Source organism: Neolamprologus brichardi, chromosome 7 (assembly GCF_056152115.1).
Source record: "Neolamprologus brichardi isolate AB-2024 chromosome 7, ASM5615211v1, whole genome shotgun sequence".
NCBI lineage: Eukaryota > Metazoa > Chordata > Actinopteri > Cichliformes > Cichlidae > Neolamprologus > Neolamprologus brichardi.
In genome coordinates, this window is record NC_142110.1 from 43,138,632 (window position 1) to 43,152,386 (window position 13,755).

Genomic DNA, 13,755 nt, shown 5'->3' on the forward strand with positions numbered 1-13,755 from the left:
CAGGAAATGCATAATTTCACTAACAGGGAAATGGAATCCTCCTATTAACCACTTTAGAATCTACAAATAGCAAATAAGCCAATGTGATTTGATGCTCCTGAAAAGATGGTACTATTTAAAAAAAAGAATGAAAAGAAAATAATGTTTACTTAATCCAGCAGAAAGTGGCTCTCCCTGACTGATGGCTGCTGGGGCTGTGTGTGGGTTGTGATAAAGAAACTAGCCTGTGCAACAATTCCTTGTATCAGTCTCATGAGAATGAAGGTTGTTAGCCAAACTGCTGTGTGTCATTCAAAAAAGTAATTAAGAATGACTTGTAAATTTTAAATGCCATATAAACTACCACTGCTTTAAATTAAACTTTAATGCTTTGTTCTGGATGAATAAAACTCCTGTTGCGTTATACTACACATTGTTGTTACAAGCAAACAAACCAGCATGTAGTGAATGATTGTCTATTATGCAGATAATAATGTAAATGAGATGAGTGCTTAAAACTGTATCTCTCTACGGTGCTTACATATTCAATCCATATTCTCTTTTTGTAGTTTCCTGTGGTGCTGAAACATTCAACAAAGATAGCAGTTGGTTCTATAATGCCCTTCCCCAGTGTCTTCTCCATAGCAATGAAATATTATCGCAACCAATCAGTGATTATAAATACAAAAATTCTTTAACTAATAACCACAGGCATAGACTAGTGCTGCATTGCCATTGCAAAACTCACACAGTGATTAAAACGTGAAAAGATTGTTAGAATAGAGAGAACTTGATCAGGATTATATGCAGGTGTACAAAAAGTTCAAGGATTCATAAAATGACCTCGCTTCAAAATCAAACAATCACCGAAGGGTAATCAGAAGAAGTAAGAGCGTGTCAGCGGCACTTGTGCTAAAGCAATTTTATACATGAAAATGTGTTTCATTGCCTCTGTAATTATGCCATTATCAGCATTAAAGTATTGTTAATGTTTCAATTAATATGTATTCTGAGTGGAGTTCATTGGCTCATTACACCTTGATGAATACAACAAGAGTTAAAATGGGATTTGGCAGGGTGGAGAAGCCTAAGATCCGGTGCAGCAGTGCAGTTTGAGGAAAAGAATCATTTAGAAATAAGTCATATAATATCTTGTACTGTGAGTTCTAGTAAAGATTTTTTTTATATTTTGGCTCTCATCAGACTTGTGCTGCTACTCCCATATTCATTGCTCTAATTCAACAAGATGTGAGCAGATGTTTTATGAGCCATATGGCTGATTTCCAACCCCTAGACACTATAAAGCTAATATAAAGGTGAAATCCGATGAGTGAATCTAATCAGCATCAAACTGCCTAGAATAGTATTTTCATATAACATTACAACAGAATAGTTATAAGCGTACTTAAATTTATTTTGCAAGATTTAAAAAACAAAAACAAAAACATAACTCATCAATCATGTGTAAATCCTGTATCTGATTTAAAAGCTTTTAATTAGACTATTACAATACATCTAAGATTTAAATTTCCAGCTTATAAAATTTCACTTGCTAAGCAATCCTTACTTTTGAAAAATGGTCTTTCATCTTCCTTTCCTGTCTTCTCTTTCTCACGCTTCTCCATCTCTGAGTGATGCACATTTCACTTTCTCTCTATGGGAAATGGCTACAGCGACTGTACATTTAGCTGGCAGGCACATTTTGGGACAATCTGTGCAGAAATTGGTTGTGTGTTTGGTGAAATTTGTTGAGCTGTTTGAAAAACTGCATTTTCTAAAAAGGTTATTCCATTCACGCTCACTCCTCTTTTGTAGCGCTAGCTAGATGCTGAGTAGCACAACCAAAACTTTATTTGCCTCTGAATTATGAAAGCATCACAGGAAAGGGAAGGAAAAAAAGAGATGTGTTGAAGGCGTAAGCGAGTGGTAGGATGCAATTATTTTGTTATTAGTGAGCAAGTGCAAATATCTTCATGCCATCGCTGGAAGTAATACCACGCCGCAGCACATAAAAAATTAAATAATTTGACAGTAATATGCATTAACCTGCCTATCAGATTTAATTGCTCATTAACTGAAGGTGCTGGAACGGTGTTTCAGATTGTTCCGGTGCTGAATACAACTAATGTCTCCCTTTTTTAAGCTTTTATTGACAGAATAGTAGAGAGAGTAGACAGGAAGGCAGAGAGATAGAATTGGTGGGAACGACATTCAGAAAAGGGTCCGGTGAAGATTCAAACCCAGCCTCTCCAGCAGTCTTTGGCAAATGGGTCACCTGCTAAACCCAGGAGCTATAGAAGGACCCCAACTAATATTTCTTGAATTAGCGCAGATTAATCAGCTTTTTATTGTGGCTTTATTTAACTTATTAGAGCTATTGAAACAAATCTGTTCTTATCAGTTAAAACAGTTGAGCCAGTAAGTGAGAATCTTCATCCTGAGCCTATAACTTGCGCCTATCACTTTCAGAGGGAGGGTCAAGGGGTCAGATTTATTTTCTTTCAGTGCCTGAAGGTACATTGCAAACTTCTTGGCAAAATGTGTGTTGCGCATTGATAAAAACAAACATATGGAGGCAAGGCTATAATTGCAGAGCTTTCACTTGGTTTCCTAAATAATAAGGTATATGAAGTTTCATCTACCCATAGGCACAGGCACTGCTTGTTCGAGGCAGTGAATCATTGTGAACCTTTAACAGCAATCTGAATCGCATGAGAGTAAGTAATCCCACTAGCTCTGCAGTGCAATACTAGGAACAACCTTTTCACTAATTGCTTCAGCAACAGCATGGCGACTTTCCATCACAGTATTCTGCAGTTTCATAAAGGTCAAAGATATTCTTCATGCTTTATCTAGCACTTTTTCCCCAAAACTGTAAATGGTTCCATGACCACAATCATAACTGAATTAAGAAAAGTTATACTAACTTGTAATTGCATTCTTTGTATATATATATACATATGTATTTAAAAAAGCAGTCTGCTGAACCAGTGCATTTCAAATTGTTTCAACAAATAGTGAAATAATGGAACAGACACCATGTTTAGTAGTAATTGCTGCTACCGTTACACTGGCACGAACAAGTTTAGTAACAAGCAATTTCATACATATAGATATGCTCATTGATCATTTAAAGCACATCAAAAACAACAGTGCACATGGTTTAATTCAAAGTTAAGACTTCTGATCTATTCAGGCCAAAACGCTGTGTGAAACTGTGTGAAACTGTGCACAACCTTTGGTGTCTACTTTAGCTTTGATAATACTGTCAGGAATCACATTGCCATCTGTGTTGAGAAGCACATGAAGTAGCAAGTGTTGGACTGTTTTCTTAAGGAGGAGTGCCTAAGGCTCAAACTTGTGCTTGCCTTTCAACATTCAAAGATACAATGTTACCTACTGAGTTCAGAGGGCGATACACTGCGTGACTACGAGGAAAAAAGAAAACTCTTTAAAGATGTTTAGAGCGCCTTTGCCATGCAAGGTAAAGAGATCACACAAACAGCCAAAGCCTGAGACCATAAAGACAAAGTTGTTTGTGTGATGTGTCTAACACCACCAGATAGGAGTGTACCTGACTGAAATGCTTAAAACCACTTCTAAGGAAAAAACAGCTTTTATTGTTAAGAGGTGCTCTGATAAAATCTAATAAACCAGACAAGCACAAACACAAGTAATTAAAATCATTTCTCTGAGGTACTCATAACCTGCCACTTCATCGTTTTCCTCATCAGAACATGCTGACATTTCAGTGAAACACAGTGAGTATGGTATATCTGATTTCCAGGTTTCAGCCATCCACACCTGAATTACAAGGAGTGGGCACTTTTCAACCATTGTCACGGGGGTCTAAGTAAATTATCAAGTAAGAGGTATAGGTCAGCAGCTAGTTTGCCTTCTCAGTGCAAACTCCACTGTGATTTTGAGACAACTCTAATCAGTGCAACAAATTACTTTCTAATAACCACTGCCCTAGGCTCTGTCTTTTCTCCCAGTGCAGTCTTTCACAGATGCAGATGTATGCAGCATTTTTACCATCATCATCCTATATCATAGTCTAATGATAGGGCATTTAATAGTACCATAACAATAATCAAACCAGCATATATACAATAAGTACAGCTTCTATTTAATACCATGGTTATTTTTAGTGTGCTGAGTTAATATCACACTTCCCAAGAGCTCTATTACATTCACTTATAAAATGGATGTTGCAACATTGCCCCTCCTGGACCCATTGTTTGTGCATTTGTCTTTATTTACTGTTTCACTGTAAAAGATAAATGTGTCTGAAATTGATTGCTTTAATCTGCATTTTGCTTACAGCACCATCTAATGTTGCAAAATGTAAAAGCTTTGGATCTTTTCACACAGTCAGATGCAAATAACAGTTGATACCCAACCAGGCCAAAACCATCAAAGTATTGCATCATTCTTCAAAGGAAGCATAGCTTACATTTACATTCCGGGCACTGTTAAACGGAGAGGGGGTATTTTATGATGCTGACACCAGCACATGCAAATTGTATTTAAGTTAAATAAATAATAAATTGCAAATTATGTTGGGTTAAGACTACAACAGCCATCCATCCATCCATCCATTCTCTTTCGCTTATCCTTGTCAAGGTTGCGGGGGGACTGGAGCCTATTCCAGCTATGATAGGGCGAGAGGCAGGATACACCCTGGACAGATCGCCAGAGCTAACACAGAGAGACACAACCACTCGCACTGACATAAGACTGCAACTTTTTTTTTTAACTCTTGTGTTGATTTGACACACTATACATTGATTCCTGCACAATACTGCTCTCTTTTGGACAAAAAGAAACAAGAATTATAAGCAAACAATGGTATGAGTGGTATTGGCTGCCTTGTGCTAAGCCTAAAAAACAGGCTACTATGTCTACTTCTCTCACACAGGCTATGGTTAACATTGAAAGTCGGGAAAAACATGAACATACATTCTATGCTGACATTTCATCCAGGATCGCTACTTAAAGATAAACTTATTTGCGGATTTCCTCCCTCTACCACCAATGCTTGATTTGTGTGTGGATACATTCTTCAAATGCCCCTTTTATGTGACAGTGGACATTATTGATTATTGAATGATTATTGCGGTTTTTTTGCATATAGAAATGTGAAAAAGACTTGAATCAAGAGGGTTAATAGCAGACAGGTCATAATAATCAAATGCACTTGATTAATTGCAAATTAATCAAGTTCACCCCAAGATAAGACCATGTAGTTTTCAGAGAAAATGCAAAAAACCCAACAGGCCCCCTGAACTGACACCTCCCTGTCGCCGGGCCAGGGGTCGGGGGCGCCCTTAGTCAGGGCTGATTGCCTCTTCCGCTCGCGGGGGGGTAGGCGGACTCACCTGAGCGGCATCCGCAATCATATCTCTCTGGCTTAAAGGGTGAACTAGGTCCTGCATTGTTCTTGTTGGTTGACTGGGAGCTGCAAAGTTGCAGCTGATTGTGAAAACAGCAACCGTAATAATAACGTATGCGAAAAAGCATGAAAATCGGGTTGGGTCTGCCGTGGAGCTATTAAACAGACCAAAATGGAAACATTTGGCTATAATGAAGACCATTACATCGGTCAAAAACGAATGTAGCATATGAGCACAAACACCTCATATCGACTGTTTACCAACTGTGTGCTTAGTTTTCCACAGGACTGCATAAAGTCCTGTAAAAAAAATTCTTTTTCACATGACTTGAACTTCTCTACTGTTCACTGACTCCTGACCAGAACCAAATCCCACTTCATTTCTCACTCTGACTAATGCAATTTAGGTCTAAGTTTTTGGCTTTCTGGTATAGACAGTAACAGTCTGAAACCAGCTGTAGTGTGTTTAGGGTTACCACATTGTACATTTGCACAGTTTTGATTCTATACTAGTCAGCAAATAGCTAAGCAGCTGCAGGATGAGACTGTGGATGTAAAACATGAACTGAGCAACCAGTTAGTTAGTGCAAGCTTGACTTCAGTGCTTTGGATGAACCAACACAGAGAAAGATGCACACATCTAATTTAGACCCTGCCTTACCTATTTTAAATGTTGGACATTTAGATGTGTTTTTGTTTTCTGCAGTTTCCTGCAATGTGGGAGTTGTGGAAAGCAGCATATGCAAAATGACTGTTCTTCTTCTTCTTGTTATTTTAGTCAGGATGACAGCAGCATCTGTGAGCATGCAAAAAAAATTCACCCTTAAGACCAACTGAAGTAGAAACTCCTCCTGATACATATTTGATTAAAAAAACTGTCTTTTCTCTGCATTTATAATGGGTGCCTGTGGGCCAAAACCAAACAAGTCTGTAAAGGACCACCTGGGGTGACTAGAGTGCTGGTTCAGGCAGCATGAAAGTTTCTGGAGAAGTCACAAGTTTTAGAGGAGCTGCACAAACATGTGAAAAGAAAACAAGGGAGATTAAGGGAGATCTTAAAAAAGTGAGAATGTCAGTTAGGGTGCTAATCAGTTAAAGTCCATGACATTTAATGTGCTTATGTTTCTGTCAGTAGGCAGGGAATCTAATGATATCTTTTTAGATAAACACAGATTTCACACATTCTTCTAGGGAGGAATGACTCATGTGATAATGCAGATGGTTAGAGCAATAGAGTCAACTAGAAAAAATTTTTTTGCATTGCATTACAGTTTCATAGGCTCAAAAACATCAGCGGGGAAAGCAAGTAATAAATATTAGGGAGAATAGGTGAACTGGAATCTAAACATGTATTTTATTGCACAAAATGATTAGATCAATAAATTACTACACCAGAATGGCCTTAAGGGTGGAGACTATCAATGCAGTGTGAAATATCATCAGATAGCATGCAGTTTTTCAATTTCAAACCAAGAAAGGTGGCCACATACTAACATGCATACAGACCTAATGAATCAGCTTATCCAAGTCAGGGACCAGAGGTGGCGAGCCTATCCCAGCTGTCATAGGACGAGAGGATAGATAAACCCTGGACACGTCGCCACTCAATCAGGTCTAGCAAGGAGAGACAGACAAGCATTCACACTCATGTTCACACCTACAGCTATTTTCCATCCATCTATTTTCTTATCAAATTCAGGGTCGCAAGGAGGCTGGAGCCTATCCCAGCTGTCACTTGGGAACAAGGCAGGGTACACCGTGGACATGTCGCCAGTCCATCACAGAGCTAACATAGATAGGCAGACAACCACACCTATTGCCACTTTAAAACCACCAGTTACCCTATTGTGCAGTCTTTGGACTTCAGGGAACCAGTGCAAACTCCACACAAAAGGGTTTCCAGTCAATTCAAACTTCTGACCTTCTTATTGTGCAAACCCCTTCACCGCTGTGCTGCCAGCATCTCTAATGTGTAAGATAATGAAGACAATATTAAATGATGGCAATCTAAAGATACGTGCCCTGAGTAACAACATGGAGCCTTAAATACATCTTTAAGAAGAGAGGAAAAATAATAGCCAAGACGGTGAAAAGGCAAAATATGTGGAGGCTGTAAAATGACTGAAAGAGAATTAAGCATTTCACCTTCACAGTATAACACATGGATATCTATTTCTTAGAGAAGGCTGCTACAACCACAGATGATGTTTTAAGCCCATGCATTGACAGCATGATAAAGGGATCATTTTTGGTCAAGCCTGGAGTCATTTTAGAGGTTTTTTGAAGATCTGTATTGGGTGTTTTTGGAATGTAATGGTATTTTTAGAGATCAAAGCACATGTAGGCGTGGAATGCTATGAAGATGTTGCTGTAGCAAGTAAAGAAGCAAAATGAGATCAGTGTATTTGAAATCTGACTTAAACGGATTTAAAAGCGGTCAATCATAGAGGAAAGTAACAAAGAGACAGTAGAGGGAGTGGGAGGAGAGAAGGGACATATATGCTAGATAAGAGTTGATGATGGTAACCAGCACTATTATATCCCACTATATGGAGTTTAGTTCAGGTTAAAAGGCCTGAATAGAGTAAAGTTTTTATATAGGCCATTTCTGCGAATTCAGTCATCCAACACAGAAATATAAAGGCTTTAAAGTCTTCAAAGTACCATAGAAAAAACAGTCTTCTTATTAATGGCCTTTATGTAGTAAGTATAAACACTATGTAACGAAAGCTTTCCAACTATTGTTAACCCTGACTAATATTTCTGTGTGTTGATTTCCACTTTTTTATATCACAGAACAGTTGTAATTCAGTCTTCTGTGTCAACATTTGCCTACATTTGAGTGGTTGAATTTACTGTGAACAATTGTATTCAGAGTAAGTCTGACAAGACAAACAAGGGATTTTTACCTGCTCTCCATATATCACAAATCCATGCTCATCTTTTTCTTGTTGAGCATTAAGAATTTTATTTTTAAAAATTCATATCAAAATAAGGCTGAGAATATTTTTTTATTGTATGAATATATTATTTAGAATATAAATTTCTAAAGTTCTTTGTGTCAATATATTTTGTGCTAAGTTGTCAACTTTGCCCATACTGTTGTGTAGTGTCGATAAAAGTGTATAGTGAGTGATGCAACAGCAAACAGGACTTTATCATACTTACCTGTACTTAATAATGTCTTAAATCTCAAGCAGGTATAAGGATAAATTATCTAACAGGCTTGTGGGTTGCTTTTATGCATACTGTATATCTCTTAACAGTAAAGGTTATACATCAGAGGGCTTATATATATAGCCGTGGCGATCGTGGCTCAAGAGTTGGGAGTTCGCTTTGTAATTTCAAGGTTGCCGGTTCGAGCCCCGGCTTGGACAGTCTCGGTCTCTGACCAACACAACGCCTCTGTCGGTGCGCCCCAGGGTGGCTGTGGCTACAATGTGGCTTGCCATTACCAGTGTGTGAATGGGTGGATGACTGGATGTGTAAAGCGCTTTGGGGTCCTTAGGGACTAGTAAAAGCGCTATATAAATACAGGCCATTTACCATTTATAGGGCCTTATGTTTTTATTTTGCTGTAACCTTGACCTTGACGATCTTTAAAGGCGCCTATAATTAAAATGTATTATTATCATTATTATTATATTATTATTATACATTAATATGCATAAAGTAGAAACAAAGTGTTTTAGTCAGTTATATGTTCGTTAGGGAGATTTTTAATATCTGTAGTCTTAATGTTTCCCTGGTTAAATTAGAGGTAAAATGATAGGTTTTTTTAAGCTAGCAGATAACAGAGGTTTTTATTTTTATTTTTTAAATGCACGGCATTTGGCTGTTTAACTGTCATTACGTGTGCACATGATTTAATTTACGTTACATTTTTTCTAAAACCCAGTTGTATTTTTATTCGATTTAATTAAATATTTTAGCACAGTTTTAGCTGTGTTTTACCCTGACATTTGTGGTATGCTACGTACCTTGGAAGGAAGATTTGCCTGAGAGATCTGACTCAGGGTAAAGCTCACCAACTTCCTCCGACCACTTTTTTTATAAGTCACTGACGGCGCTGTCTGAGAGAGAAGAAACGTGGACGGTGTAAATCGTTTCCACAGCTTTAGTTTGTGTTAGTTACTTCTTACTCGAAAACATACATTTGTAAAATGACGGGACAGTCTTCGTTGTTATTGCGTAAACAATTATCAGGTAAGTTAGCTAACTGTTGCTGCTAAGTCTGTGGACACTAGCATTTAACTTTATTTTATTGTCAGTCACAAGTGAGAAGCAGACGTGTTTCGTTTGGTTGTTGTTTAGTAGTAGCAGTGTTTGTCATATGTGACCTGTGTGTTTTATATATAAAAGCTTGAAAATGTAGTTGTAATGCACGTGTCGCGCGTAGATAGCGTGTCACACAGCTGTTAGCGGACATATGACTAAGGCTAGCTGCTATTGCTCAACAGCTACTATTTAAAAGTCAGCACACCCCCATTCATTACATGTGCTTGCTCTCTCCATGTCTACCTGACGATAGTCGAAACACACAGCGTGGTGAGTTTAAACACGTTTGATCACTTTGAATCTGCAGAACTGATCAAGAACCCAGTGGACGGCTTTTCTGCCGGGCTCGTGGACGATGATAACATCTATCAATGGGAAGTGGTCGTTATTGGACCTCAAGACACATTATAGTGAGTGATTCTTGTTTATTGATCTTAACTAATGGATTTATATCCATCTGAAGCTAAAGCTGGTCTTGTTAACACCATCCCCTTTCTCATTTACAGTGAAGGAGGTTTCTTCAAAGCTATCTTAACGTTTCCTCGCGACTATCCTTTGAAGCCTCCTAAGATGAAGTTCGTCACTGAAATCTGGCATCCAAATGGTAAGAGCAAGCATCTCAGAACCTCTTCCTCTTTATGTAATCTACATTAAAGGATAGGAAATTAGCATTTTTTTTTTTTTTGGGGGGGGGGTCTTAAATTGTGGTTATGATTATGCAAACATTACTTCTAATCACAGCCAATGGCTTAGATGGTAATTTATATTATTAAAAAATACAATAATTATGAGTTTTAAGAATATGTGAGCCTTAGCCTACCACTCAGGTATGTACAGTAGTGCTGTGCAATACTGCAGATTTTGGTATTGATCAGATATGAAGCAAATACAGGGGCAGCATTGCCGATACCCCTACTTTTACCCTATAAATGCAGCTTATATACCGGAGAGCAGCGTGTGTGATTTACAAGATTAATCATCATCATTTTGCAATTTCTGAAGACATTTTAATGACTACTAAATCACAGTGAAAACACCTGATGTGGCTGTCCAACACTCGACTGGAAGACCTACATTAAAAAAAAAAAATGTTTACTTTGCTCCCAAAACACAGATGGGAAAGTAGCAACTGTTTGCTTCTGTGACATGCCAGCATGCCCTGAGCAAAGCAAGAGGCAAACTGTGTATTATAACTACTTGTAGTATTCATTTAGCTTTAGGTGTTTTTAGTTGTTTGGTTTGCATTCCCAGCATTAAATCAGACTCGATCTCAGTGGGTGTTGGTCTCCGCCAAGGCTTTCATTTGTCACAGACTCGTTTTATGGGGAGAATTTCTAGACACAGCTAATTGACGGAGGATATCGGGTCTTTTGTCTCAGCTTCTTGCAGGTGATATGGTTTTGTTGGCTACATTGAGAAATGACTTTCAGGTTACACCCGAGTGGTTTGCAGTTGAGATGAGAATCAGCACCTCTAGGTCTGAGGCCACGGTTCACAGCTGGAAGAGAGTGCCCACTCTGGGTAGGGGACAAGTTGCTGCACCAAGTCGAGGAGTTCAAGTATATCTGGGTTTTGTTCTCAAGAGAGGGGAGTTGGGAAAGTGACAGGCAGATTGGTGCAGTCTTGGCAGCAGTGTGGGTGCTGTACTGGTCTGTTGTGGTGAGGAGACTAGTGTAAAAGTGAGTCTGTCTGTTTACCGACTGATCTATGTCCTTACTCTCACCTGTGGTCACAAGCTCTGAGTAGTGACTGAAAGAATAAGATCACAAGTGCAAGTGATGGAAATGAGTTTTCTCCAAAGGGTGTCATCTTTCAGCTTTAGAAATGGAGTGAGGACCTCAGAGTAGAGCTGCTATTCTCTTCCAGGATGTCTCCTTTGCCTGTTCTAGGTGACATGTTTTGGGTCCCAGGGCTGATTCAATACACGCTAAACAGATTATGTCTCTCAGCTGGCTGATTGGTTTCATCATATATACATAACACAATTAATATTTAGTTGAAATGATTGAAATTGAGTGATACCAGAGTGAAGGAATGGTAAATCTGCTTTTTAAGTAATAATGTGGATTGTACTTGGGACAAAAACAAATTAATTATATTTATAATTAAATTACTCAAATTTTCATTTTATAACATACACAAATTGTAAATCTGGAAAAATTTCTTTAAATGACACTAAATACATAACCAATACCACTTTAAGAAGAAACATGTTTTGCTTTTATTATCATTATTTTGCTATTATGATTGCTTCTTCAGTTGGTAGTCTGTGTATGTTAACTATATCAGTAGGGTGAGGATCAATAGATCCATCAATCGTGCACTTTTAAGCGGTATGACATAAGCCACTTTTATCACAAGTGGTATGGAATAAGCTTAACCGCACCACTTGTGGTAAAAGCCCCTTAATGAGCTTTTACCTTTTATTTTATATCTGCAGCACTGTAACAGTCTGTTTATTTTCCTGTTTTCTTTTATGCCAGTGGCAAAAAATGGCGAAGTTTGCATTTCCATTCTGCATGAACCTGGTGAGGACAAGTACGGCTACGAGAAGCCTGAGGAGCGCTGGCTACCGATCCATACAGTGGAGACCATCATGATCAGTGTCATCTCCATGCTGGCAGATCCCAATGTAGATTCTCCTGCCAATGTGGATGCAGCTGTAAGTGCTCATGTTCTCCAGGCGATACTGGATGCTGTCTGTTTACAGGAAACATCTTAATCTGTCTGCTCTAAGTTTGGTTAAATGAGATCACATTTTTCAGAGATGCTAGCTTCAGACAACGTGTAAACTCTAAGAGAAATGAAGTAAACGTGTATGCACTGTATGCAATCACTGTGTCTATTATACCTGGCAGAAAGAGTGGAGAGAAGATCCTACAGGAATTTTTAAGAAAAAGGTGGCGCGTTGTGTACGGAAAAGCCAAGACACTGCTTTTGACTAAGGCGTCAGTCTGATCATCAGTTCTGTAAGTACAATCACCCAGATTTAACCTCCTCACATCTGCTAGGCTGCCTTTGAGCAGGTTTGGCGTTAGCTGCATTTTAAGGTATGACAAGAAGAAGCTTTAGATTTTTAGAGCCGTCTGAATTCACAGCCTTCTACCATAGTGATTTACTTCCTTATGAAACTAGAACAGAAACTGAAATGTTTATTTTTTTTCTGGGTAGGAGCTGGATGTGGATTGCCCGTTGAGGGAGATGGCTGGCAGATCTTTGCAACTTTTCGCCAGTGAAGAAACTTCTTCATGAATATTGCTGAACAGCAGTAACATCAATGCTGCAGTTTTAAATCATTACCACTTTATCAGCATTTCACTAGCAGGACATGTGCAGCCTTTTTGTGTGGCTTGCATACTTATGAAATTTGACAGTACACTGTTCCTATTTAGGTTTTTTTTCCCCAAAGTAAATGTATTAACATAAATTATGGAAATCATCCTAAATATTAAGTAGTGTAATGTTAAATTCTGTGTATGGGGAAAAAAAATCTGATTTTGGAGAAGGCACCTGGATAAACGCACCTTCTCTAAAGCTTGTTTATATTAATCTATTTATTTGTAGTCAAGCTGTTGCGTGTCGACTGCTCGAGTTATTTTATTTTTTTCCTTCAACTTGCAACACTGAGCCACTCATTTCACTATATATGCAGTTTTTCATTAATCGCAGTCATTGATCAGATGGAAATCTAGAAACATCTTCCTCTTTCTCAGGTGCTTCTTCTTTCCTTTGTTGGTGAACTTGAACACTGCCTTAACTTCAGCCATCTTCAGCAAGGACTGTATTTAAGGGCCTTTTTTAACTCAAGGAAAAAAAGGTGTCTCATACAAACCAAAGAGAACCCGTGATTTGAATTTTATTTTATTTTTTTTAATTAACAGACTTTCTTCCTATCCTTGTGATTGCATATGTAGAGTAAATGTATTCTCTCATTCCTATGGAGGAGGTCACAGGTCGGCAGTTATTTTAATACCTCTTACAGAAGTTTATGTAACAGCTTTTTTTTATGGTTATAAGAGCATGGATATGTCAAATGAAATATAGTTGTATTGATATAAGTGTGAATAAAGTTGTGCAGATACTGTTCTATCTGTAGAAACCTT

At 38.2% G+C, this 13,755-nt stretch overlaps 1 protein-coding gene across 2 annotated transcripts; it reads left to right on the forward strand.

The window, feature by feature from the left end:
* The first annotated feature begins 9,229 nt into the window (after positions 1–9,229).
* LOC102778300 (ubiquitin-conjugating enzyme E2 G1-like) lies at positions 9,230–13,739 on the forward strand. Of its 2 annotated transcripts, none has more exons than XM_035906942.2 (6): positions 9,230–9,580; positions 9,960–10,062; positions 10,159–10,256; positions 12,136–12,314; positions 12,515–12,621; positions 12,824–13,739. In XM_035906942.2, the coding sequence occupies exons 1-5, from the start codon at positions 9,538–9,540 to the stop codon at positions 12,608–12,610; spliced, it is 519 nt and encodes a 172-aa protein (XP_035762835.1). In that variant the 5' UTR covers positions 9,230–9,537; the 3' UTR covers positions 12,611–12,621; positions 12,824–13,739. The 2 variants fall into 2 exon arrangements, with proteins under 2 accessions (XP_035762835.1, XP_006788816.1); XM_006788753.3 differs by having other exon boundaries at positions 9,233–9,580; positions 12,511–12,621.
* The last annotated feature ends 16 nt before the right edge of the window (positions 13,740–13,755 follow it).

Excerpts from the sequence above, each read along its gene's own strand:
- LOC102778300 (XM_035906942.2), top strand. The coding sequence starts at position 9,538 with ATGACGGGACAGTCTTCGTTGTTATTGCGTAAACAATTATCAG. Across the intron at positions 9,581-9,959 it reads ATTGCGTAAACAATTATCAG|AACTGATCAAGAACCCAGTG; the intron begins GTAAGTTAGCTA and ends TTGAATCTGCAG. Across the intron at positions 10,063-10,158 it reads GGACCTCAAGACACATTATA|TGAAGGAGGTTTCTTCAAAG; the intron begins GTGAGTGATTCT and ends TCTCATTTACAG.